General features: G+C 31.2%; 1 protein-coding gene and 2 long non-coding RNA genes across 3 annotated transcripts; 1 reads left to right on the forward strand and 2 right to left on the reverse strand.

Annotated features, from left to right (window-relative positions):
- Nucleotides 1-1,430: 1,430 nt before the first annotated feature.
- Nucleotides 1,431-7,143, reverse strand: LOC143043189 (uncharacterized). The gene is made up of 4 exons (XR_012968246.1): nt 7,003-7,143; nt 3,837-3,953; nt 2,822-2,982; nt 1,431-1,871 (listed from the first exon to the last, which is right to left on the reverse strand). It is a non-coding gene; the product is annotated as an uncharacterized LOC143043189 (long non-coding RNA).
- Nucleotides 7,144-11,564: 4,421 nt separating this feature from the next.
- LOC143043191 (uncharacterized) lies at nt 11,565-14,676 on the forward strand. Its single transcript, XR_012968247.1, has 3 exons — nt 11,565-12,541; nt 13,169-13,304; nt 13,986-14,676. It is a non-coding gene; the product is annotated as an uncharacterized LOC143043191 (long non-coding RNA).
- A 780-nt stretch (nt 14,677-15,456) lies between these two features.
- Nucleotides 15,457-25,332, reverse strand: LOC143043192 (uncharacterized). The gene is made up of 6 exons (XM_076215607.1): nt 25,268-25,332; nt 22,035-22,203; nt 20,328-20,477; nt 17,291-17,401; nt 16,474-16,628; nt 15,457-16,153 (listed from the first exon to the last, which is right to left on the reverse strand). Exons 1-6 carry the CDS (start codon nt 25,311-25,313, stop codon nt 15,720-15,722), a joined length of 1,065 nt encoding a protein of 354 aa, XP_076071722.1. The 5' UTR covers nt 25,314-25,332; the 3' UTR covers nt 15,457-15,719.
- Between the last annotated feature and the right edge of the window lie 2,547 nt (nt 25,333-27,879).

A 27,879-nucleotide genomic window follows, 5' to 3' on the forward strand; every position in this document is an offset into this window, starting at 1 on the left:
AACAATTCAAACGAGAAAACTAACGGCCTTATTTATAAAAATGAAATGCACGAAGAACAAGTATGTAACACGTAATCAAACGACAACCACTGAATCACATGCTCCTGATTTAAGACAGGCACATACATAAATAAGGTTGCGGGGTTAAACATGTTAGCAGGATCCCAATCCTCCTCCTAACCTGGGACAGTGGTTTAACATTCCAACATAAGAATGAACTATAAAAATCAGTTATAACTCATCAGATGGACAAAAACACAGGTGGACGTGGCCGGGTACTTATACATTCCGACACAAAATGACACAATGAACAGATCTGACAGTACTCGCAGCTATATGACAGCTAGTTCAAATAATTATCAAAGGTACCAGGATTATAATTTAGTACGCCAGACTAACAACTAATAAAAAATCATACATCTAAGACTTAACTATCAATCCGTACACACCCAACATCCAATGGGTTCAGTGTAAAGACGTCATAAACAGCCAGGGAAAACGTGATGTGCAATGCCAAGTTACCGACAGGTATCGACAGATTGAAGATCCATGAATATGTATATGTATATAACATACTAGTTATATTTAGTTAGCTTTTAATTTACTGATATCAAAATCAATATTTGTACACAAAAAAACAATATTCAATGATCTTATTACAGTGTTGAATAGGTAACCTTTTAGAATAAGTTTATTTAATGGAGCGACAAGTTCACATGGATCTGTTCTAAACGGGCACGATTAACAACATTTCCGAAAAAATGAGGATGTGCTATCCCGTTTGAAATAAGTTTCCTACAGCTACAGCCAAACTTCAAAACCGAATCATTATATCGATGGAAAATTTTGGTAAAGATTTTAAGTTATTCATGGTAACGATATCCCTGGTTTGATAATTTACCAGTAATATATAGATTGCGTTTATTAAAATCAAAAACATCACAACAGACACGGGCTAAGCGAACAAGCTGTGAAATATAAACACCGTAGGATGGTGACAAAGGAACATCACCATCTAAAAATGGAAAATTAACAACAGGGAACGAGAAGTCGTCTCTTTTGTCGTAAATTTTTGTGTGGAGTTTCCCGTTTACAATCGAAATATCTAAATCTAGGAAAGGACAGTTATTACCGAATACATTTGATTTATTTAAAGTAAGTTCATTGAGATAAATTTCAGCAGTATATTGAGAAAATTCTTGATAATTTAACGAAAAAATATCATCAAGATAACGGTAAATGTTGTTGAATTTATCATGATCAATTAAATGCAAATTGGACGGGTCTTTACTGAGTTCATCCATTCATCTAATATTAACGCTTCCGTTGAAAACTTAAATGTAATCTATAGACATTGTCATACATTATCTTTATTTGTAATGGCAGTATACGCAGTTGTTATGCTTTAATCACAAATCAGAAAAAAAACATTAAATTTAAAAGTTGATTTTATTCAAGTTTATAATTAAAACAGAAAACAAATGCGCAGAGTACATATTTAAAAACGCTAGTAACTACAACTGTATACACCCGTTATTTCTATATGATGTCTTCGTATGCTGGCGGATTTTCTTTGGGTATAGATGTTGTATCGTCTGCTAAATTAGTAACAGCGCCGTTATATACGTCAACTACTGTGTGTGTTCTTGGATCAGAGGAAACATTCAGTTTGGCAGCTGTATTTCGATTTATAATATCTTCGTATGCTGGTGGATTCAAAGTGGGAGTATATGCTGTATCGTCTGGAAAATTTGTTTCAATGTCATCACCTGAGGTAGCATTGGCAAGACTTTTCCAACCATTTCGACATCCAGTCTGTGTCTCAGGATTTGAGATAATAGCAGCTGAATTCCCATTGTCATGGTACAAACCTGATGTAAGAATTGTCTAGCATGATTATTTGTTGGTATACACATTCAAAATATCAAATGAGTAGATTTGGCTAAGTAAGTCCTTATATTTGAAAACCACTGACAAAAACTAAGATCTATTAAGTTCATAAATTTTGTGATGGTTTAAGATTAAATAAAATGACTATACGTAAAGTCAAAATTAAGACCCTGTTCAAGGCAGAAAATACACGCATTATATGATGGACTTTATGGTATTGAAACGTAGTACAAATGGATGTCACCCGTGCATACAAATGACACAATAAACAAATTAATTAACGAAACTTTCGTGCTTCAATTGCAATGCAAATTCTACTTTATCAATTTAAACAACAGTTGTTATTCTATATGATAATGGCAGCTGATACGGTTGTTAAACATTATATGCCTCTCACAGTAAATAATACAATACAGATCGTACATTGTATGTTTGTATCAACGTTTGTATAGTATTAACTTTTTCGAAATTGTTTTCCACGAAACTGTTTTTGGCTTGGTTTGAATGATGGCCTTGTTTCGACTTGGTTTTGTGCTTCTTTCACATCGTAATTTCTTAATGAAGTGTTAAACTGCAATCAATACAATAATTGACGCTTGCAGCGCAAAAAGTATCTGTTATTATAATTTTCGGGGGAAATAGGCCTAGGGGGACACACTTTATATGAAATTCACTTACACATACATGCAATTTGAAATATCCAGTAGATCTTGAATTACTGATTATAAACGATTATCGTTTGGTCGCGTAATATATTATACTATTATTGTTATAAATTTAACTACACCAGAAGTGCATTTTGAAAATAAGCATCTCTGCAATGCAGCTTGAGACCATTTTTTTGTTGGTAAAATCAAACCTTGAGCAAACTTTTACTTGGTGTTTAAGCCACACAATGACCTTAAAGTATATCCAAATACGAACATCTTACCAATAATACGATATTGTAGTTGTTCGTTGGTTAATTGTGAGGTCCTTGATTGTTGAAAGCGTCTGATATTTTTTAGTTTCTTTGCATTTTCGTTCCTCATATAGTATCGACAGCAAGACAGGCAACATGAAATGGTAACTGCAAAAGGCAAAACAATTGCCCTGAAACGAATTAAAAATAATTTTTTTGTTTAAAACAAACTTAATATAAAAAGAAAAATAATGTTTCTGAAACATTTATTTATAGGTTAAATAGGCCTAGCGTATTTCAAATGTACCTCTCTGTGAAAACAATCAGATACAAAAGATGTGACATTATTTCATTTCTTCTATAGCGTCTAAATAGTATTCACTGTCTCATATATCTTTTTTCCGAAAATTATAGCCTTTTATTCCATGATACAATGCATCAAAACTATTTTATGAGAATATGTTTGTCAATTACTCACATGCAGACACATGTTAACAAAAACTGGTGCTTCAAAGTGAAAAAAGTAGTACAATCCAGCTCAAAACAACTGTTTTTTTTTTTATTAAAATCTTTTTCGTTAATCGAACTAAATATTTAATACATATGGTGTGTCCGAAACGCTTTTGGGATTTACAAAAATCTAAGCATTAGAAACCCACGAATTTGTTAATTCGCTGCAACTTCAAAAGCTATACGTCTAACCAAAAATCAAAAACGGCAAATGTATGTAAGTAGATATAAGAAGATGAGTTATGAGTGCCTATAAGACAACTCTCCATCCAAGTCACGATTTAAAAAAATAAACCATAATAGGTCAAAGTACGGTCTTCAACACGGAGCCCCTGCTCACAGCAAACATCAAACTCCGTCAGCTTAGCTCAATGAGGTTTGGGTGCCTGTAATGCGTAAATACAATACCAGCCTCTGTATATCTAGTTTAACTAATTAATAGTAATAAACGGAGTTGGTTTTTCTATCTAATAAAATTCTAGCTTAATACCAAAAAATATATTTAATCAATTTTAATGTTTTACTCGTTCCTTACGCAATAGCTCCAGAATTTGTTTCCGTCTCATTAGAGTTATCCATTAAATATGCGTGTATCTAATTTCCTGTTTCCCCTCTAGTATATCTTGAAGAATCTCTGGACAGTGTCGGTTTTCTGAAATCAAGAATTTCATATTTCAGTTTACAAATGTAGGGCGTTTTGCAATCGATATCTTTCACAAAAATAAATTAAACAACGACAACGATGGTGAAATAAAAGCCATTGGTTGTATTGAAGTTCAAGTACTACGACATGAGATAAACGCAACGTAAATCATGCGTTTCACATGTGAATTTACAAACAAAATGCGTTTTTCAATTGATATCTTCCACACAAAAAAAAACATAGGCGGAAATAAAAAATGACCTTTGTTAGCCTTATAACATAAGTTCTAAGAAATGAGATACATTTAAATTAAGTATAGTTGATATGTATGTACAACATGTTAACTGTCAGAAATTAAAAACAAAATTCAAAATATACATAAATAAACAATGAGTGTTGAGAGTTTTGATAAGTCACTTCCCAAATTTTTCTATATGTATTAGTAAATACATAATTGCCAAACACCTGACGTATGTGTAATGATTGTTATTGAAATCATCGACGTGGTCCAAGAATTTTATACATGCCAAGAGTACAGTTAACAAATTAATATATCTGTGAATATCATATATCTCCCCAAAAGAGGCGTAGTTTAAATCAGCTGTATTTACAAAGTGCAACCGAAAATATTATTAAAGGCAAAAAGGTGATGGAAGCGCAATGATTCTAAACTGCATTATTCAGCAGGACATTCATTAAAACAAAAAAAAGAACAATGGTGTAGTTGATACGACAGTTCATTGATTACACTTAATAATTTATCATTGGAAGGTTGGTTGAATATGAGGACATCATGACACTACAACTTAATAGTAAAACATTAAAATACTGAATAACGTTCAAAGCACATGATCATTTGGAGAGGTTTATCGTGAGACCCGAATCTTCCCAAAATCTATAAACCGTCATAACAAAAAAACCAACAAGTCAACAATAATCAAATCAGTATAAAACAAAATAACTGAAATACAAAAGGAATGCAACACTTAAGGCAAACTGATGAACAGATAACACACAGAAATGACGCACACTGAAAAATCTAAAAATAAAAAAGAAACATAGGTTCACAAAAAACAGAGGCAATAATCGTGGGAGAACAGAACTTGCTTCTTGAAATCAATTTTATTTGCAGACAAGATTTTGGTTGTGAAATTTCATACATGAGGCCTTAGCCTCAATGTAGTTACGACCATGTTGAATAAAAGTGAGGTAAGTGTTCCTAAGACAATATACCTCAAGTTATATGAAACCCATTTTCAGACATTTCAAGTTCAAGTATATCTAAATAATATTTAGAATTTTATTAGTAAAAGATTTGGGAAGTGACTCTTTTTTGTTGAAAAAAGATGAATTTTATGACGAATCTAGTTCATCCCATACTTTTGGAAAACATTTATGAAATGGCCTAAAAGACCTGCCGAGTTATTTATTTTTTATACAGTGTAAGTCAGGTTATTTATTTTCAAATTACCACAGAACAAACCATTCATTGTTGTGATTATCAAGGCTGAGTTATTTGTTTTCAAAATCATCCTCCCTCCTCCGGAATATCAATTGGTCGTCACAATTGCAGACGTGGGTTTATTATTCATGTTCATCTCCGTCTAATCCAAATCAGAACATGTTATTTAGTGGTGTAATTATTAATTGCTGTACTGGTTTTTTTTTTGTCGTTTTTGTTTAAATTTCTTTGACCTCAATCGAACTTCGTTTTTCACATTTCGTCATGTCTATGCCATTTGTTTTTTTATTAAAAATGAGATATATAATTTGCTCGTTGTTATTGGTCGTACGGTGACCAAAAGTCGATAAAATTTAATCTAATGGTTATTATTTGGTTATTTATCTATCATTAAAGACATAAAAGACATAAAAGACGATATAACTGAAATTTAAACACGATTTGAAAAACAATGCCTGTTAATTTCTTGTTTGTACGTAAAACATACATACATGCAAAGAGAGAAAGTAAATTTTCGTGCCAGTATCTTTGATTTTTAGCAATGGTAGCAGCTACTTTATACATTACATGTCACCCATTTAATATGTTTATTTCAGTATAATGGTAAATAATATCAACGGGCATTTTATTATTGCGTTACAGTGACAAATCTTTCCTTCTTGAAATTTTGTATATGGCGTATACGTATTAGATTTTTTCATACTTGATGATCATAAACACATTTAAAATCTAAATAGTCGTCTACTAGTATGTAATACCAATATTGTAAATTAACGCATCGCAAACAGTATTGACAATAATCAGAAAAACATTATGAAAAGAAGAAACAATATCAATATGAATAATTATACAAAGATTAAATATAAACAACAGCAATCGAGATATTTCGTTTAACAAAGCTTTTTAAAATCAATTGATTGAACAGTATTTGGAGAAAGGAGGGGAAAGTTTTTAGTATATTTTTGGTATATTATTCAAGCAAGCAATAACTGTTGAAATTCAGAACAGATAATGTTAGCTAGGACAATTTGTTTTGTTTTATCTTCTATTAAGCATCAAAGCTCTTTTGAATGAGTTTGATGAACTATTACTAAAATAAAATCACGCCAATTGGATTTCGCTTTTCAATGAAAAATACCTAGTTAGAAATCGTATATTTTTCATTTAATCCAAAATAGTACTGATATTAATTATTTAATTAAAATATTCCATGTAGTTTGGTTATACGCCTATACATGTTATATCACTCTAAATAGAAGAAATGGTTGATTATGGGTACAGAATATGTGGGAACAAATAAATCCATCATAGATACCAGGACTAAATTTAGTATATACGCCAGACGCGCGTTTCGTCTTCAAAAGTCTCATCAGTGACGCTTGAATCCAAAAAAGTTAAAAAGGCCAAATAAAGTAGGAAGTTGAAGAGTATAGAGGACCAAACAACATCCTTTACACACAGCCGACCGAGATTTGTATCTTGGGACCAATAGCGTTATATTAGGATTACAACTAAGGATCCATTAGCAACTATTCGAGATGTATATAGAAACCGTATACATAAATTAATGCAATAATAAATGTTAGTATCACTTACCAGATGATTCAAATAAATCAAATACAAATGTAAGGAAAACAAGTGTGGAAACTATTACGTTCCATTGCGTTTAACAAGTCGTCTGATAATTACAGGAAGTTTCATAGGAGGGATTCCAATTTATTTTTACTGCAACAGGAACAGTTCCTGTTATCATATTCTAAAGAAAGGTTAATACGTAAACACAATCATATTTGTAAAAAAAAACATCATTCTGAATAGGGAGCTAATAAAGGGAATGCATGTTGTGTGTAAATATTTGCATACATATTATTGTAGCCTTTCATAGATGACGTATATAAATGATGATTTGTCTGATAGTATCAGCTTATTTATTTTTGAAAAGAACAGATAAAAAATCAAAGTTAACGACGCCCACACCAGTCTAGACCTCATACACAATTATTGACCTTAAATTTCTTTTCTTCTGTGGTGCTTGTGCAATATACCTGTATTCTGAAGACCTAAAATTAAATCGTTAGTGATATCAGTCATCCATAGCTAAAACGGAAAAACCCGAACTGCTATTAAATCAAAACAATGTTTATTTTAGGGTAGTTCGCTTGCTTTTTTTTCATTTTTTAAAGAATTCTATTTTGTCTTGACCTTATTGTGTGTACATGTGTATTTACAAACAATTTCTTTTACATATCATATGCACCTTTAATGTACCTTGATTAAACTATACGATGTGTGTGAAGTTAGCAGCTGGCTGCTTATTCGCCGTCCAATAATCTCAATATCAAATGAAAATTAAAAAAACATGAATATTTCAAAACAATAATTTAAATATTGACTATATTCAGAAAGTTTATATAAATAATTACAACATATTGAAATATTTGGCTTCAATAGATAATCGCATAACCTCATACATTACTCTTAGCTAAAACAGATATTAGTTAATGAATCTAAAACGATAGAAATGAAGAAGAAAAAATACAACGTGACCAACCCCAAATTCAAAACAGTAAGTAAATATTTCTCTTCCCGGTTTCTAGTTCTCATCCAAAACTACAAAAATGCGACGATATTGACATACAATTTCAGTTATATTGTACTTGTGCAATAAACCGATATATTGAAAGACATACCATAAAATCGTTAACGATAACATTAAATAAAAGTTAAAACTATAACCGAACCCATTTTTTAATAAAAACTTAAATGTGTTTATTTTTCAATAGTTCGCTTTCGAATGTTTTTAAAAATAGTCATTTCCTTATGCTTTTGCCTTATTTTGTATGTATTCATATAATGTATGTGGATGTTATAATATATACAATATATGAATTAGCGCAATAAGTGAAGTAAGACATTAAGGTTAAAACCTAGGCAATACGATAAATGAAGGCATGACATTATTGCAGGCAATAAGTGAGTGAAATTCAAGATTTTTGTTTTGTCTTCAACATACATAACATTCGATGAAAATATTCTTGAGCGACGATTTCTGTTTAAATTGTCTTCCAAGTTTTAATATATTCATAAGTTGATATCGTATGGAAAGGGGGGATAAGAGAAATTTAAAAACTTGTATTTTTCTTGTGTTTTTCATGAAAGATATAAAGATGCATCGACTGTCAACAGTAGTAATAGTAATAAGGTTTAAACTTAAAACTTGTATTGGTATCATTATGAATGAAATACTTTTAATTAAGAAACCAACCTTTATGAAACAGAAACAAAACACACAAAAAAAATCACTACTTTTTTATAAGTAGTCAACAAAGTTATTTCTTAATAGTAACAACTGAATATAAAGGAAAAACACCTTATATATTATTGAATGATTCGAATGAATTTGGAGTGTCATAGTGTGCGTTATATTTTAAGAGTTAAAAGGTATATCTAATGCATCTTTCATATAAAACATGAGGCTCTCAAAAGCCTGAATCGCTCACCGTAATTTTTTTTGGTTAAATCTCTCATCAATGATTATTTTGGCTTTTCAATTTATTTAAATGTTCTTTGAATCGTCCTATTTTCTTCAAAAGCAAAAAAAAATAAATTTCTCCTATGTTCTATTTTAGCCATAGGAGCTATGTTTCTTGACATACAAGGAAATAAAATATATAATTTATACTAAATACTCTGAAACTCATTTAGCCTAAGTTAGGCCGAAATTGATTCAGCTGTTTCAAAGGAGAAGATTTTTTAAAGTAAGTCAACATGATGAACAATTGTGAAAAAAGTCTTTGAAGGGCAATAACTCCTTAAGGGGTCAATTGACAATTTTGGTCAAATTAACTTATTTGTAGATCTTACTTTGCTTAACATTTTTGCTATAAACAGTTTATTTTTATCTATAATAATATTCAAGATAATAACCAGAAACTGCAAAATTTCTTTAAAATCATCAATTCAGGGGCATTATACCTGAAAAACCAGTTACCCAATTGGGCTAAAAATTTCAGGACAGGTAGACCATGACTTAATAAATACTATAACTCTCTTGTCTTATTTGCTCTAAATGCTGGAGTTTTTGAGTTATAAGCCAAAAACTGCATTTTACCCTGTGTTCTATTTTTAGCCATGACGGCCATGTTTCTTGACAAAATAGCAAAAAAAACACAAACTTTATTTTATACACCTTACTGATCATTCAGTTGAAGTTTGGTTGAATTTGGTTGAGTAGTTTTAGAGGAGAAGATTTTTTCAAATTGTGAAAAATTGTCATTAAAGGACAATAGCCCCTTAAGGGATCAATTGACAATTTGGTCATATTAACTTATTTGTAGATCTTACTTTGCTGATCATTTTTGCTGTTTACAGTTTATCTTTATCTATAATAATATTCAAGATAATGACCAAAAACTGCAAAATTTTCTTAAAATTACCAATTAAGTGGCAGCAACCCAACAATGGGTTGTTTGATTCATCTAAAAATTTGCTCTAAAAGCTTTCGTTTTTGAGATATAAGCCAAAAACTGCATTTGACCCCTATGTTCTTTTAGATCACCTGGCCACCTTCGGGCCAGGTGAGCTAAAAATGTACATAGGATATTTCATTACGAATCACAGACTTAGAAGTAGGTAAATGGTAAATGTATATAAATTCAGTTTGTCATTGATGCTCTTCAGCTTTGTACTTTGTTTTCTAACCATTTCGATCTTGGCGTCACTGATGAGTCTTTTGTAGACGAAACGCGTTTCTGACATATCAAATTATATTCCAGTTCCTGTTGTTTCATCCGAATAAGGCAGGATTAATTTCCCTTGTAAATACTTCATTCACTGGTTGTCAAATTCTACTTGAATTAAACAAATATTCGAAGTATTTTTCAACAACAAGTCAAACAATTACAAGTCAAAATGGTGATAGTGATTTCAAGTAATAAAATATGACTTACAAACGGACAAAAGTGTCAAGATTGAAAAAAAGCTATCAAAGGTACAAGGATTATAATTTAGTACGCCAGGACTGCTGAACTGATGATATCATCAATAAAGGCAACAGTAGTATACCGTTGTTCGCAAGTCATAAATTGATTGGGTGAAAACAAACCAGGAACACAAACTGAAACCGAGTGAAACACATAATCTATAAGAGGGAAACAACGAAATAGCAGAAACACTGATGTGCAACAACAAAAAACAAACGACAATGCAACACACACAGAAACGAACTATACGGTAACAATTGCCATTTTCCTGACTTGGTACAAAATATTTTAAGAAACAATGTTGGGTTGAACCTGATTTTTTTGGCTAGCAAAACATCGCGTTTTTATAGCAATGCTAAATATAATACTAAAATGACAACATTACATGACAGGAATACAATAATAGATACAAGAACATTCAGAACAGAGAAACACACAAATAAACAATGCAAAAGTACATTTCGACTTGCTAACCACAGAATAAAAGCGAGAAGTCCTGTAGCAGCGATGCTGACCAAGTGCCAGAAAGCCTTAATACCACATTTTACATTCGATTTGTATGACGTATTTATTTTGATAAACCGTCATCTAAAACCCAAATGTTGGAAGCAAATGAACAAAAATTTCCATTTCCGTTTGTCTAGTGTTACTTTCCATGTTAGTAGAGCCTAGAATTATAACACAGAATATGGTATATTAGGCATGGGATCAGTATTTAGGGTATTTTTGAATATAAAATGTGTTTTCATCCGTGTGCTACCTCCAATGTTGATCCAATAGATGGATCTGTCATATAAAGGAACAGCTGAATTCATCTGAGATAAACTTTGCTTACCACTAGACTTCTTTATTTAAATTTAAAAAAAAAGATAAAAACAGAGACACTTAAGAAATTGTTTCATTCTATATCCAAGCAACCTTTGTCTATAATCATTATCTTCAATATACTAGTTTTTGATTCTCGATGTTTTGTGTTTTAACGCAACTTTTAAGCACCGCATATAGGCTATTTCGTGGCGGTCAGTTTTTATTAGTGGAGAAAGACGGAGTGCCCGGAGAATAGCCTGGGGTCCTGGCTACTGATTAGCTCCGCTACATGTTAGCCAGGCGTAATACAATTACTCCGATTATCTGATTGGACAATTTTACCTCTTCCGCAGCACTGAATTGTGGGAAAGCATCAAATCATAACAAACATGGCGCCTCCCATAGTTAATCGGTGCGATACAATGTTTATAGAGAAGTTACAACAAATTATCCGCATAATGCATGCATTATTTACAATCAACAGTTGCAGAAATACTGAATACAGATTCCTGAAGCCTAAGCAAGTAGATTGTTTGTTACATTTGAAAGAATCCGATGTGATTGCTTGTTTGAAAACCAGTTACGGCAAATCCTTGATATTTGAATCATTGGCTCACCTGCATCTACGATCATCAGTTTTAATTATAAACCCTTTAAACTAAATCATCACAGAACAATTAGATAGATATGGCAGTATGGCCATTTGTGTCTCTCCGGAATTGTTGCAGCGTCTCCAAAAACATTCTTGTTCTACTATGTCTTTAGACTGTGTCTTGTGCAAATTCGTCAGTGCTAAATTTAAATTTGTGATTGGACATCCAGAACATTTCCTGAATAAAGTTATTATTGACATTTTTAGTAATGCAGCATGGCAGGAAACGTCCACCTCTATTGTTATAGATGAGGCTCATTGTGTAGAGAAATGGGGGGCAGACTTTCGAAAAGATTATAAAAAACTCTCAATGCTGCGATCAACATTCCCAAATGCAAAGGTGCTAGCTTTAACTGGGACAGCCACAAAACAGACTTGTAAGGCAATTAAGAAAACACTACATCTCACGAACCTGAAAATTGTAAGCACTTCGATTGTACGTGACAATATTAAGCTAACCTGCAAGAAAAGACCAGTACAGAATTCTACAGACTCTCATGGATCTGTTCTCATGCCTATTATCAAAGAGTTGAAAGAAAAGCAAGACCGTTTTCCAAAGACAGTCATATATTCCAAGCTGAAATGGTGTGCAGCAGGATACCAGTTAGCAATGCTTCCTGAAAATAATGGCACACCTGTTGATGAAACAATGAAGACATTGGTCAGTCAGTACCATGCTCCATCAACAGAACAGGTAAGCAAATAATATTTTGATTTGTGTAGACTAGTAAATTGTAATACATGTACATGCACATAGTTTAAAAGTATATGTGTTTTGTTTTGAGGAACATATTTACCAATGCTGATTTTGAAGACAATATAATATTTAACTTTCCGGTTCTAACTGATTAATGTGCATTTTCTAACATTATTAAAGTTATTTCGTGAAACTTGAAAAAAAGATATAAACTTTGTGTCAACCCTCATTTTAAGGTGAACTTCACTGGAAAAAATTGAAAGCTTATTACTATGTACATGTACATGATCAAATAATTATAGGTACATATACTAGAAAACTACAATGAAAAACTATAAAAGATTTTGTTTAGAAGAAGCAACTACTTGTAAGTGTGGAATGTTTGCAAAGAGATAACTTCCCATTGTGAACCGTAAAATTTTACTTTATTCTTAAAATTAAAAGCTTGGGTATTCATTCTACATAACATTGTATCAACAAAAAATCGCATCACAGAGATGTATTGCTAAATATTCATGAATATTAATATAAGTAATAGTTTAATTCAATATGTTTTTATTTGAAGACTAATTAAAATGAAGATTTATTGATAAATGTTTTTAGCATTGTACTTTCCTTTTTCAGTTGAAGCAACATGTTGTCCAGCAGATGTCAAGTGACTCTCTTAGACTTTTGTTTGCTACAGAAGCATATAGCATGGGAACTGATGCACCAGATATAAGGAGAATAATTCATTTTGGTGTACCTAATTCATTGGAAAGTAAGTTGATCCTCAATTCTGTTGTTTAATTCACAAAAAAAAATTGTACTTATGCAACTATGCTGTTCATTTGAAAACATGTATATAAATACGAAGATGTGGTACGAGTTCCAATGAGACAACCCTCTATCCAAAGTCACAATGTAGTTATACCTGGTATATAGATCACAGTACAGTCTTCAACACAGAACACATGGCTAACACCAAACAGCAAGCAATAACAAATGTATAGAGAGTCCCAAAATGACCAGTATAAAACATTCAGACATGAAAATCAACGTCAAGCCTACATGTATATACAATACAAGAAATGAAAAAAAACTCCTAGAGCCATGCACTACACCAACAAACTATAACTACTGAACAACAGGCTACAAGTGTGTTTATTAAGTAAATGTAGATGTTGAGGACACTAGTACTCAAAGGAGAGAGAGAAAAAGAAAACTAATACAAAGTTGTTTATGTTTTAAGCATTTCAGACATAAACACTGAACTAAAAAGAACTTAACGTGTGCAAAACAGGTATATTTGTCAGGTAATGACTGCAAATATCATGTATATCCTGTGTAAATATTTATTCCATAATAAATTGGTCAGTTTTAGATGTATAGCATATACATGTACATATCTATATATTGTATGTACATTTAAAATATATCATATATGTTATTTTCTTTTTAGCCTATATGCAAAGGTTGGAAGAGCAGGACGTAATGGTAAAGATTCTTCTGCCATTATGTACTTCAACAATTATGATATTGGTAACAATATGCCACTGGAACCAAAAATGAAAGATTTTATAATGACTTCTGAGTGTAGGTGGAAATTTCTTAGTGATTTCTTTGGTGTACATTTTGACAGAACAGTTCTTCATCATAACTGTTGTGATAATTGTGAACTAGCATGTATGTGTGAGTTATGCAAAGAACCACTGCATTCAGACGGCTCAAATGACTATGAGGCCAAAAAACCAAAGAAGCCAAGGCTCGCTATGAATAAGAAGAAGATATTAATAACAATGCTCCAGCAGTACTTTGATGCTGAAAATGAAGCTTCAGGTTTCCCTATAAACATACCAAAGACTGGACTCTCATCTGATTTATTAAATAGTATTATCAACAGCATCCATGAAATTAAAAATAAAGACCAAGTCTTAAATATAAACCAACATTTAAGCATTAGCTTTGCAGAAAATATTGCTTTGATAGTGAACCATGTTCAGAATATGAATAATTAGTGCCTCAACACAGCACATGTTAATGGTTTTGAACATATTGCAATTTTTATCCTGTTTACTACTTGTATAAATAATATAAAAAAACTTGGTATGTTTTTGAATTGTAATGATTCATTGTTTTGAGAATGACATTTTATTGTAAATAATAAATTTATGCTCAGTGATTATGCATTTTTGTATAGTTTAATGGACAGATATAAGCATAAGGAGATGTGGTATGATTTCCAATGAGAAGCCATCAAACACTCAGGACAGCAGAACAATTTTTGCGTATTCAATTTCAAGTGTTAAACTCAGAAATTGGATACGAATATCTTACAGAGCGTCCAAATTATAATAATGTCAAATCAATTAGGTGTACATCTTTATTTTATCTCTTGTGGGAGACTAAATAATGCTTCTAGATGTCGTTTGGTTTTCTTTGTCGTTGGGTTGCTTTCTCATTGACATACACATACATGCATACTAGTATCATTTATTATTATGAATAGGAACGATACACTAGTTTGTAGATCTGTTGGATAAACTTTTCATTAAGATAAACAATAAACTAACAAATGTACAGATTTCAATAAATGTGATAAATTAAAAAAAAAATTAAAAAATAAACATTTATTAGCATATTTTATGGAAACTATGTATAAATGTTGGAAACTTTAGTTGTTATAAAAACCCTACAAAACATATGCATGTATAAGTGTAAATTAAGCCCAGTCATTCATTATTTATCGATATTGAACATGAATTAAAGACGACTAAAATCAATCGGATGTGGTTTTTGCAATACAGGACGTCGGATTATAGAATCACTATATTGGACGTCGATTTGAGATTGTTATGTCATATTAAGATGTCGATTTGAGGAACAGACGTCGATTAAAGGCCTTAAGTAAATCTGAGTCTAACATATTTAAGATTTATCTTTATTTTTACACTATTCATATTGGCAGCGTAACATTCTTTGTGTTTTAATTACAATGATAATACTACAATAAAAGAGAAAATAGAAAAGTCCAAAGGTAAATTCATTTAAGTCAATGTCCAACAAAAAAAGATGACAAAACAAATGATGTCTAAATGCAAAGATTAAAACGTGCACTCGATCTCGATATGTTTATACATATAATGTTCGTATTATGGGGATTTGTTGTGCACGTAGATGTCGATGTTGGATCGTCTTATAAATGAGTAACAGTACCGTCATTCGCAATATAATTGGCAAGCCTTTCCTCGTTGTCTTGTGTGTGTGTTCCTGGATTATATGAAACAATTGCGGCTGCATTTTCTTTCATGATATCCTCGTATGCTGGTGGACTAACTGTGGGTATATATTTTGTATCGTCAATGAATGTAAATACTGTGCCGTTATTTGGTATATGCTGGGTGTGTCTTTTCTCAACGTCTCCTGTGTATGTCCTTGGATTATATGAATCAATAGCGGTTTTATTGCCATTATTGATGATAGCTTCATATGCTGGTGGGTTAACTGTGGGAAGAGATGCTGAACAGCCAGATGTAGAATTGATGAGCCTTTCCAAATCGGCTCCATAGCTCAGCTGTGTCCTTGGATAAGTAACACCGGCAACAGCATTTCCATTGTCATAGTACAAACCTAGTGTTAATAAATACACATCTGTTATACAAGATATTTACATTAATGAATTAAAAGCACAAAGATTATTTCGTATCCCGATAGTGTGTTATTCTTATTTAATGTTTTCTTATCAACATTCTTTATTTTGAATTTTGATATTTCAATAACGGTCTTGTTTGTCCTTTTATTATACTTTTGATTGTTGAATGTGTTTTTCGATATTTTTTGAGGTTTCAGCATTTCCAAGGTAAGAAGACAAACATATTTATTTTTAAGTAACGTGTTTTTGTATTGTTTTTTTGGGAGATTTTGTTTCAGGTTGATTTTTAAAATCTTACCTATAACGCTAAACTGTTGTTGTTCATTTGTCTGTTGTAAGGCCCTTGATTGTTGAAGACGTCTTCTATTTTTAAGTCTCATCCTACGTTGTTTCCTGTCGTTGTTTAAACAGCAACATACACAGACGAAGATTACCATTGCCACTACTATTACTCTAAATTAATTGAAATAGAATTTTTAGCCACACAAAGATTTCATAGGTTTATCTCACCATCGTTCGGGCATAAATAATCACGAATATAATGCCTACCCATGTTAAAACTACTATAAAGTTTAGCTTGCATCAGTTATTTCTTAACTGAATTTGACCAAGTATGGAATGTTTTTGAAACGAATATGTGATTATTCCGAATAGAGATAGGGATGTAACCATTGCGATTTTTTTATTTTGTTTTCTTTTTTGTTTTTTTTTGTTTGTTTTTTTCTTCCCTATTTTTAATATTTAAATTTTATTTTTCTTGATCTTTTTAATAGAATGTCATGTACAAATGTATATGTTGTAATTGTTTGAAATAAAAAAATTAAAAGTAAAAAAAAAATACGCTTACATGTATGTTACAGTAATTTACAACACTAACATCAAGACACCTTGAGGTAAAAATAGGCTTTGCCATAATGTGTTTAACATCAAACCGTACAGAGTAGAGAAAAATGGTGATTGAAATGAGTTGTCTTGTGTTTACTATATTGGAGTTGTTTTTATTTCAAACCGATATGTACTTATCTTCAGAATGAAGGATGTAGGTTTGTATTTCAATTAATATGTTTTGGGTATTTATTTACACGTTTTAAGTATTAAGTATACGATTTTCTTACGCTGGAAGAATTCGGAACAGGTTGACCTCTGAAGTAGGTTCGTATTCTGAATATCTGTACTCTGTTGTGCTTCTTATATATCTTGGAAATCTTCTGGACAGTATATTAGTTCTTAAATAAATACCATATAACTGCTAACATTTTTGTTCTTATTTTCCAAGTGACATCTTATAAAAATCTTTAATCAAATATCGATGAAAGTAAGAATATTTTGTTTAAAATAAGATTAAAAAGCAGAACAAACTTATGTACAATTTCGTTACAAATGAAGGAAATATATGTAGCAAAAAAAAGAATTTATGAATTTAAACGTGCTTTTAGCTGTGTAGTAACCAAAGACCTTAAGCCACATCTGAAATATGCATATGACGGTTTGTTTTAAAAACAGATGTTTACAACGACAGACTAGTATAATTCAAGAAAAAAATATGCTGTTTCTATTCATGACACCAAAAGCAAGTGACTACTACTTGTATTGTTGTTGTCCATTTTAAAATCATGATGAGGTAAAAGCTCTCATTTTAATTTTTTTGCCAGAAGATCAAAGGCTAACGTAATGTGTAAATCTCAACTTTATTGTCACGGTTAAAAACACGCAAAACGAAAAAAAAAAACGAATCCGAAAAGCCTTGACGCCCAAACAATTCGAACGGTGTTTTGAAATACGAATTTATAACCTTGTGGTAGTAAATTTTAAATATTTCAATTAATTGAACGCTAAGAGTGAATTTATAGTATATAAATGATAATTCATGTCAACACATAATTGATATACCGATGCTTATCTTATGCGGAATGAGTGTTCTGTTCATTCGTTCGTCAGTTCTACATTTTTATAGGCAACTAGTGTAACGAGTTATAATTGTTTTTTTACATACGAATTATATATTTTACAGCTAATACGATATCCCAGGTCTTGTATTTTCCTACGATGATTTCCATGACAGATAACTTCTGCTCAAGAGGGAACTATAAAACTAAGACTTTCTAGTGGTGCCGTTGAATTCATTCCTTTTTACAGACAACATCACGATTTGGTTGACTGTTATGGAATATCCGTTAAAAAGATGATAGATGTTGGGTTTTTTTCTGATTTCCGTAACTACCGTCCTGTCCAAGGTTCCCCGAATGCGACCTACCGAATTAGAGGTGTAATACCAACAGATCATAGTACGTCACATCAGTTAATCTTTCATATCATTGCAGTAAAAAAAATCATAAATATGTATCTTGAGTGGTTTGAAGGACCATTATTCTTCTATTGAGTGTTCGTATAGAATATATTGGAAACTCGACTTTGCATGGTTACTAAAGCTTGTAAACAAAAACAAAAGATAGACATTTGATTGGTTAACTTCCAGTGATGTTTGTTTTTCGTATATGCAATAAAATATTATATGACACTTTGTCTATAGTACTGGAAATAACAAAACATTTCACATGCCATGTATTTCTTTATTTGAAAACATGATACTTTCTGCACCAGTTTGTTTTTAAATTTAAATAACAGTTATAGGGGAGAATTAATGGTGGTATAACAACTAGACTTATTACTGGATGTGTTGTTATGTAAGCAAACCAACGGGTCCCACGTGAAGGACAGGACCTACATACTCTTCTGGAGCACATTAGAATCTCAGTGGTGTTTGACGTGGTTCATATTATTCGGTCTTTGGTTTTCTATGCTGCATTCCATCTGCTGTTATTTATCTTAATGTTTTTGAGCCATGACGTTGTCAGTTTATTTTTAACTTATGAATGTCCCTTTTGGTTTACACACGTACTGTTTTTTATCTGATTGTGCAATACCAAGCGACACATTTTCAGTTCCATCGATGTTTTACACTCTGCTTTTCTAGTTATTGTAAGTAGGTAAATAAGTAATTGATGGTACATCTGATGTGACTTGGTATAAGTACAAGTCTTCGTTAAAAACTTCCGCGTAAACTACTCCGTTAAAATTCAGAACGTCAGAGTATCCGTATTTTTTCAATTTTTACTTTGTTAATTTTAATATCGCATCCATTTGTTTCGTTCTAAATATGGTATTGCAAATGTAAAAGTTCTAGTGAGGAAGTTCAACTATTTATGATTTAATTGATATCGTAAAATATCAGACGAGAGCCACAATGTGAACCTGTTTGACGAGTGAGCGTTTAACATTGTGTTGAGCGGCTGATATTTTTATCTATACGAAGAAAAACCGGTTATCTGTTTATCGTTCTTTTACTTGTCTTTCCCCACTTCCGAAGACAGTTTTACGCTTGACGAAAGTAAGCTTGATAACGTCCCCTCTCCCATTGTGACGTTGCAGATAACTTATTCTCTCACATTGTGACGTCGCTGATAATGCCTGGTCTAGTTTTTGGGTCTTGATACGAGAATTACGGAGCGAAAGAGCAGAGTGATATAGGTATTGAAGGACGATAAAAAGTAAAATCACACAAAAATAATGAGTTCTAAGGAAAATTTAAAATGGCAAGTCCATAATAAAATGGCAAAATCGAATGATAAAACACATGAAACGAATGGAAAACAGCAGTCATATTCCTGACTTGGTACAGGTATTTTCAAATGTAGAAAATGGTGCAATGAACTTTGTTGTATAGCGCTAAACCTCTCACTTGTATGGCAGTCGAATCCAATTCTACTATATTTACAAATTCGACCAAAATTAGCATTTGACAAGATTTTTTTTTTAAAATAAGAAAAAAATCACAACTAACAAAGAACCTCCATAACTGTGAATTCATATCACCAAGGCTTCTTTTTGAAAGTATCATATCGTCTAACTTTTTCTAAAATAAAATCTTGATTTGAAAGGACGAAATCTAGTTAGAAAATGTACTAAAACGTGTTTTCCCAATTTAATCACGATGTCTACGTATACATATCCGTATTCAAAATATATACTTTTGGTGAGAAAGATATTTTTCTTTTCCCAAACGGTAATGATCTTTTCTATTACTGTCTGTTTCGAATATAATACGTTCATTACAAAATTTCTCCAGTGATTTCCATACATATTTACATGTACCTTAGGGTTTTGTCAGAATTTTGACCAATGTTCATCCTATTCATGTTTCTATTTCTTTGTCGTCGGTTATATGTTGTCTTCATATAGGCTGGTAAAGTAGTTGTGTTCATCAGATGTCGTGTTGTCGTGGTTTTGTTATGAGATTTGGACCTTCAAATACAATTATTATGGTGCATGAATGGGATGCTCGCTTTTATAAGAGGATTAACTGAAATAATCAGATAATATTTTGCAATCCTGTGTATCAAATATCAGAGTTTCATAAATCCAACTTTTATATATCTTGTTGTGAAAAATATTATAACTCGTATAGAAATGTAATTTTTAGTGTCAAATTATAGCTTATTGTATGTTGAATTCAAAAATATATTGTTTCTATATATTTACATTAAAGAACGGGATACAGTGCTATGAAATTGGAACCGCTTAATAAATACAGGTAGATCTTTTGAGAAAAAATTAAGATTAAATGAATACTGTATTCAAATATTTATAAATGAAGTGATGCATAAGTATGTAGATTGATGATAATCGCATGTCTGAAGTTGAAAAAAAAATAAAATCTGAAGTTGAAAAAAAAGAAGATAATTGCATGTAAACTTATACATAGATAAAACAAAATCAAAAACATTTCTATGAAAGAACTGTTCTAATCTTATGAAAAGTAGGACAGCTCTTGTCAGACACTAGAAAAGTCAAGAATATGTTCACTTCAATTACTAAACTAATATGTTCTGTATTGTTTTACATCTGTCACGTTTGTGTCAGTACGATGACCTTTAAAGTTGATATATATCATCAACTCAATTATTTAATTGTGGATAATTTTCTTACATAGGGATTTTTATTTACCTTTTTCCTTCTTAAAGAATAAAAGAAAAGATTTTCCCTACCCAACCTTTAACGAAACTGACCAATCCCTCAGAAAACTACTTTAATGCCTATACTATAAACCCTTTTTATTATCTAACACCCTTTTTTTACCTCAATTTTTATAGCAGAGCTGTGTATATTGATCTAGAACACATTGAATTATTAATGTGAGTAGTAAGATACAGATACGTGCAGGTAATACCTTTTTTATGACTACAAGTAGACGATGCTAATTACTTTACTTCAACCAGCGGCTTCTTGTCAAATTTATACATTATTATTTATAACACAGGAGCTCGTGTTTTGTACGATTCGTCAGTGATACGCTTTCGTACGTTTGTTCGTCTTAATCCTGTTGATCTCAAATTCAACATCAATCCAAAAACCAACGAATAAATGAGCAACATACTAAAGACCACCTTACTGCCTTCAATAGTGATAAAACCATAGAGTAAGATATAAAAGGCATGCATAGATGTGAAACAATTAAAAAGAGAATACAAACGGCCTAATTGATTCTCAAAACAAAAAGTGAAAATAACGAAGGCAAACAGCAAGTATCGAAAAGGAATTACATACTCTTGAATTAAGTGACATACACATTAAGAAAAAATTTTTACCCAAAAGATCTCGATTAAACAGATGGTTATGGAGTGCAGTTTAAACATTCTAACACGCAAACAAATTTTGTAAAACTATTAAGTACAGCAAACTACTATTAAATGACAGATTGTGACGAAAGAAATAAAACGAATAATAAAATAAAACGTTCTTTCGATGGCGATGAAAGTAAGAGCTAAATATAAAATTAAGATGTAATAGCATTAAACGAACCTTTCATGAAATTTGCATCTGTAAGAAATGGACCAAGCGTCACCAATTGTGTCTATGCATTTCCAGTTACTATCGATGAAGCAACACGCTTTCTTTATCCCACAATACGAATAAGACCATGCAAATGGTCCAATACTGTACTTGCACTTTATTTGCCTCGAATTCTGGGCTAAATATTGTATCAATAGTTATTAAACAAATACAGTTTATATTATAATAACCTAAAATATATTAAATACGATACGTATAGATAAAGAAAAATATGGAACTAACGATACATTTTGCGAAGAATATTTATATAAATTTTCATTGTTACCACATGGTCTGCATAACGGTTAAAGATTCCCGATCTTTAACCCCAAAAATTAATTAAAGTAAGACGAAAATGGAAATATAGTTTCTTTCTTTGATCGAACACCTCCCCTTTGTATAGTCAGAGATGAAATTTATAGACCATTATGCATGACAAAAATAGTTGAAAATCAAAACTATGTGCTAAAAAGGGAAAGAGTAAGCAGATCTACCTTCTTACAAAACAGACAAATATCATTTTCGAGAACAGGGAAAGGAATCATGTTGTCTTTTGAGGTGAGGGATTATCTATAACAACCAAACAGTAGGGACTTTTCGTTTTGACTTTTACTAGGAATTAAGTATTTTGTGATCTTACTGTTTCGACCCTGTCCAAAAACACTCTAATGAGAACAAGCTCTGTTGAGATGTTTATAAAATATGCATCACTTAAGAGACAATAATTGTTGAAATGCTCATAAAGCACAACATCAAATGGTGCCGTTAATGTTACCAGTTCATAATGGAAACATCTACTCGTTAACATGGTACAGCAGAGTAGTCCCTTGTAACCATATAACCGATATGGCCTTTTCTGACTTTTGAATCAATATCCTTTGACCCATTCCACAATTGAACGTGTACAACAAGTGACGCGAAGATTAGTTAAAAATCACACAAACTATTGCTGATGGACAGAAGTACTGTTACAACATGTCTTCCGCAAATTTCATTAAATTCATTACAAAAACAAATAAATCGATATTGGCATGTGACTCAATCTGCATTGACAGACTCACCTATATTAATACTTACATAATCATGATTGTATTAAAAATGTAGTGAAATAGTAGACGAAAAAAAAGGCAGATTACGATAACGATGTGAATTTATTGCTGTACTTATTTACTAGAAAGTTTAGTAAACTGAACGTTAGATGTCGTAAAACATGTTGCTAGATTGGTATACAAAAGAGAGATATAAATCTATACTATTAAATGAGAAGACCTCATTTTGTGTGTCGCCTCATTCAAATTAATCATTATGCCTCTGTGTCCTATAGGTACCATGCGTAGTTTCATTTGTCACCCATTCTGATTATAATTCAGTTTGTTTTTTTTTTTATTTTTTGGGGGGGGGGAGGGGATATCGAAAAAAAAGTGTTGTTTCCGTCATCGGGCTGACTTGCATGTCATATACAAGACTTCCGTTTGGGACTGTCTTAAATGTACACACAATTTTTATAACTACTCGGGGACATGACAATTTTTTTCGCGCTTATCTGCATGTTTACTATGATGATACTACTATACTTTATAGAGACTCTCTATTTAATATATCAATGACAACTGTGGGTGATAATGTTGGAATTGATAGTAAATAGCTAATTTCTAAACACTTTATTTATAATAAATATTGTGTATATTCATAGTATACAGAAAACGCGCAAATAATTAAAATCAAAAGAAAACAAAAAAATATCGGACTTTGGAAAAAAAGGGACAGGGCTAAAAAAAATGTCCTGTCGCATTATCTATGATTTTTAATACCTTTCCTGAAATTCTTCATTTATACAATCTTTTATAAAAATTCACCGTAAACGGTTAAATACTTTCAACCAGAGACATCTGTTTCAATCACGTTATAAATGCACGCGATTTCGCGCTTGTGTTCTAGTAAGTTTTGAAATATGTTCCTTCGTCCAAATAGTGTAAAACGATAAATCGAAGAATGATGTAAACGTAATATTATTCATCAATGATTTTAAACTTTGAGACGAACCGTTTATTTGCGTCTGCAAAGTTTTAGATTGAACATTGTCTGTTGATATTTAGAATATTTATGAAATTATAATATGTAGGTTTTTAGTCGTGAATCATTCTTCAATGCTGATCCAATTTAAAAGAATAAGCTGTCGTAAAATAATCCATTGGATTTCCATTGAAGAAGATTCTTGGCTGAAAACACATATCATATTCATAGCTATCCTAAATATCAGCACTACAATGTTAAATCTACAAAACAAAAATATTCCGGGATTCGAACTCGTGCAATACTAACACAAATAAATATTGACAGAAGCCTGACACAAATATTGTTTAGTTTGAATAGGTTTCATGTTATGTCTCAACACAATGGACTTTCACTGATATTTGATATTAAAATTCATCATTGATAGTACAAATGTTACATTTAAAAGCCTATCTTTAAATAATAAAATTTAATTTTTGTTGTATAAGAAAATGTGACATTTTTTTCCGAAATACTAATTGATTTAGAAGAAAACAACATAAAACAAAAGCAAATTAAGAATCAATTTATCAGGAAATCATAACATAGTGATCATTTAGGGTAGAATAATTGGGGAAAGAAATTATAATCCTGTGTGTAAAGCGGGTTTACAAACAAGTATAATTATTACACAGAAAACAAAATCTGTGTAACACCATGAATTTTTTAAAAATTAAAGAAAAATTACACTTGGTTTGATCGTTTGATTATCTTACACACAATACATGTAACTAAATTAACTATCAATGATAATAATAACTTAAGATATTGTGCGTGCACTGTGAATATTTGTTTCCAACCATTGAGAAACTTCCATGAAACGAGATGAGTAGTCGATATTGAATACCATAATTACCATTCTAAGGAAGAACTGATACATCAGGCTATGTCCTGCATAGCGATTTGACGTTTAGCAGATCTCGTATCTGTAAATCCTAAGTGTTATTCATTTTCAACTTTGCAATTAAAAGTTCAGAGAACAAATATATTTACGTGCATGTAGTATATAGCATACCAATTAGCTATTCCCAAAGTTAAAGGCAATGCTAGCGACCGTTGAATTTAGTTTTTATTTTGTAACACTCCAATTTATACAGTACAACTTATAATTTACTTGCATATGTATTCATTCAATAACCGTTAAGGCTTACCGTGGGCACTGTAGATTATGCAGAGCATCATACATTGAAGAAACATAGTTGATTTGGAAATTATTTTTTTTTTGTTCAAATAGGCATATATATTTCAACATAAAACATAATTATTCGGAAACAAACTAATTGTTATTAATATGGATTGGTACTTTGAAATACCTATCAACTGTTGCTATTTCATAAATTAAGGAGAACAGGATGTCATGGTTGTTCAAAAGCACTTTAAAGTCACGAGGACAATGTGTGTTTGTTTACAGTTATCATAAATACAGTTGCCATGAGAAAGTAACAACGAGACAATCAAACACCATTAATCGAACAAAAACAGACCAATACAAGTGTATGACAAAAAATCTAGCTGACAAACAGCAGTCATAAACAACACAGAACTGTCGAGAATAGTGGATCCTATTAAACTCATTTAGTTCAAAACCCAACACAATAAATTGTTATACCCTTGAACCGGTAATATTTATATAAGTTAGTCAAAGAGGTTATAAACCACATCAACCAATATGTTATTGGTGTTTATTGTTTGTTTGCATTAACAATTAGTTGTATTTTCTAAAGAATTCCATCAAATATATTTGCTTTAACAATGTAGCCAAAAAGGCTAAAGACCTCGACAAGTATGTACGTGAATGTTTTTTTAGTATTTAACATAAACAATTAGGATTGCCATTTCCAATTACACTCTAGGATAGTATCATCAATCTATTTCTATAATGTATGGAAACATACAGATCACTCTGCAAATGTTTCAATTACATTTTGGTTTAAAAAATATATGCTTAAACAAACATGATAATTTTTTTGAAACACGACCTATATAGACCAATTTAATTTTTTTTAAATACCATAGTCAGATTTTTTTTTTAAATATTACAATTTCTGTTTTCTCTTTAGAATGCTTTCGATTCCAAATGTATTAGTGTTATTAATGAAGCTTTGTTTACGGGGGTTTTGATTCATATTTCCAAAATACGTTCCGGTACATCCATAACGACAGTGTTCGTCAAAACGGAAACTCTTAGTTGAACAATAATGTCATTTTATTGTCATAATATGCACTTGTAAACGAGGAAACAATTAGAAAAATATGAAACACTTCAAATTGTGTGAAAACCCAATACTATTACAGGTATTGACGAATGAATACTCCAACGTTTAAAGGACTTTATTGCCGAAAGGGACCAACATGTAATAAAGAAAAGCTACATACACCCGAGGTCAATTTTGCTTTGATAAATAGGAACATAAGTTTCTTAATAATTGTTGGATTAAGCACAATATCATTCAGAAATTATATGTTATCATGTCGGTTCTAAAGCCCTTACAACTAACTGTTATACTCGGGTAATTGATGTCAAACATCATAGAACTCTTCTAAGTGTTAGAAATCAAAAGAACCTGAATGAATATGGTGCGTTGTTCTGAAATTCAGAGATGAATGGGTGCTTTAACACTTACTAAACAATAATTAGAGAAATACCTAATGCATAATCCATTTTAGGTCAACTTTCTGGATCGAGTAAGAATCTTAGTTTTCAAATATAAACTTATCAACCCTTAGAAATAATTCAAGAAAGTGTTATAAATAATGAAATTGTCTCGGCTTTGAATTTCACCTTTGCTCTATGATTATTTGATGTAAAATTATTAAAAGAATACCCAGACCTATACAAGCTAACTGACATAGAGATAACCATGTAATATAATTATTTTAAATAATGAATAATTGTACAATTAAAATATTGGACAACAATGATCAAATATATTCCATACGAAAAATATAAGTTAGCAGAGACAAAAACTAACCAGGTCATTCAGTGTAATAAATGTAAGTACCGTATACTTTTCTTGATATGATGCTGAAATTTACCAATTTACAGCAATAACTGTTGTTTCCTAGATTTAGATATTTAAGGAATGACTGTAATATTTTTTCTGTCTATGACGAAATAACATGAAATATGTTGTGCACGCTGAATAACGCGCGTAGCGGGTTATAATACATGTGCACCATATTTTTTTTATGTTATTTCGAATAGACTGACAAAATATTACAGTTATTTCTTATAATTTAATTCTTAATTCCATCTTAAACCGGCGTAAATCATATAAAAAGTTTGATTACAAAATTGTGTTTATGATATGATAAACAAAACGACGTCAGCCATTCAGAAGACGCGTTTCATCTAAAATTAAATTTAAAATTTATTCAGTATAACATTTTCAAAAACCGTGGTGTTCCTTCGTGACCTTCTTTCGCTCTTTATTTTTTCCTAACTGATTCGGTATGCTCGTTTCCGTAGTGATGTTTTAGATAACAATGAGCGAAATCTCGTTATTACTTGTAAATATTTAAGTTGGGAATTTTCGTTACCACATCTTTACTAAATTCTACAGTAGATACAAAGATTTTATCTTCAAGTTTGCACATATCTGAAAAACTTATTTCAAACGGAGTAACACCTTCGAAATTTCATGGTAATGTTGCAAACCGAGCCAGGAAAATTAGATACGATTGTTTGTATTGTTATAAATATTGATTTTGTTATCCGTAAATTAAAACCATATTAAATATTACATATACTAGTATGCCCTGA

The sequence above is a fragment of the Mytilus galloprovincialis genome, chromosome 8, assembly GCF_965363235.1.
Source record: "Mytilus galloprovincialis chromosome 8, xbMytGall1.hap1.1, whole genome shotgun sequence".
Lineage (NCBI taxonomy): Eukaryota > Metazoa > Mollusca > Bivalvia > Mytilida > Mytilidae > Mytilus > Mytilus galloprovincialis.

What these genes read in the sequence shown, in the direction of transcription:
- LOC143043192 (XM_076215607.1), bottom strand. Translation starts at nt 25,313, where the DNA reads ATGTTTCTTCAATGTATGATGCTCTGCATAATCTACAGTGCCCACG. An exon ending in AGATGCAAATTTCATGAAAG is followed by an intron (nt 20,478 to 22,034) that starts GTTCGTTTAATG and finishes TTGTATTTGAAG; the next exon opens with GTCCAAATCTCATAACAAAA. An exon ending in ACAACAGTTTAGCGTTATAG is followed by an intron (nt 16,154 to 16,473) that starts GTAAGATTTTAA and finishes TATTAACACTAG; the next exon opens with GTTTGTACTATGACAATGGA.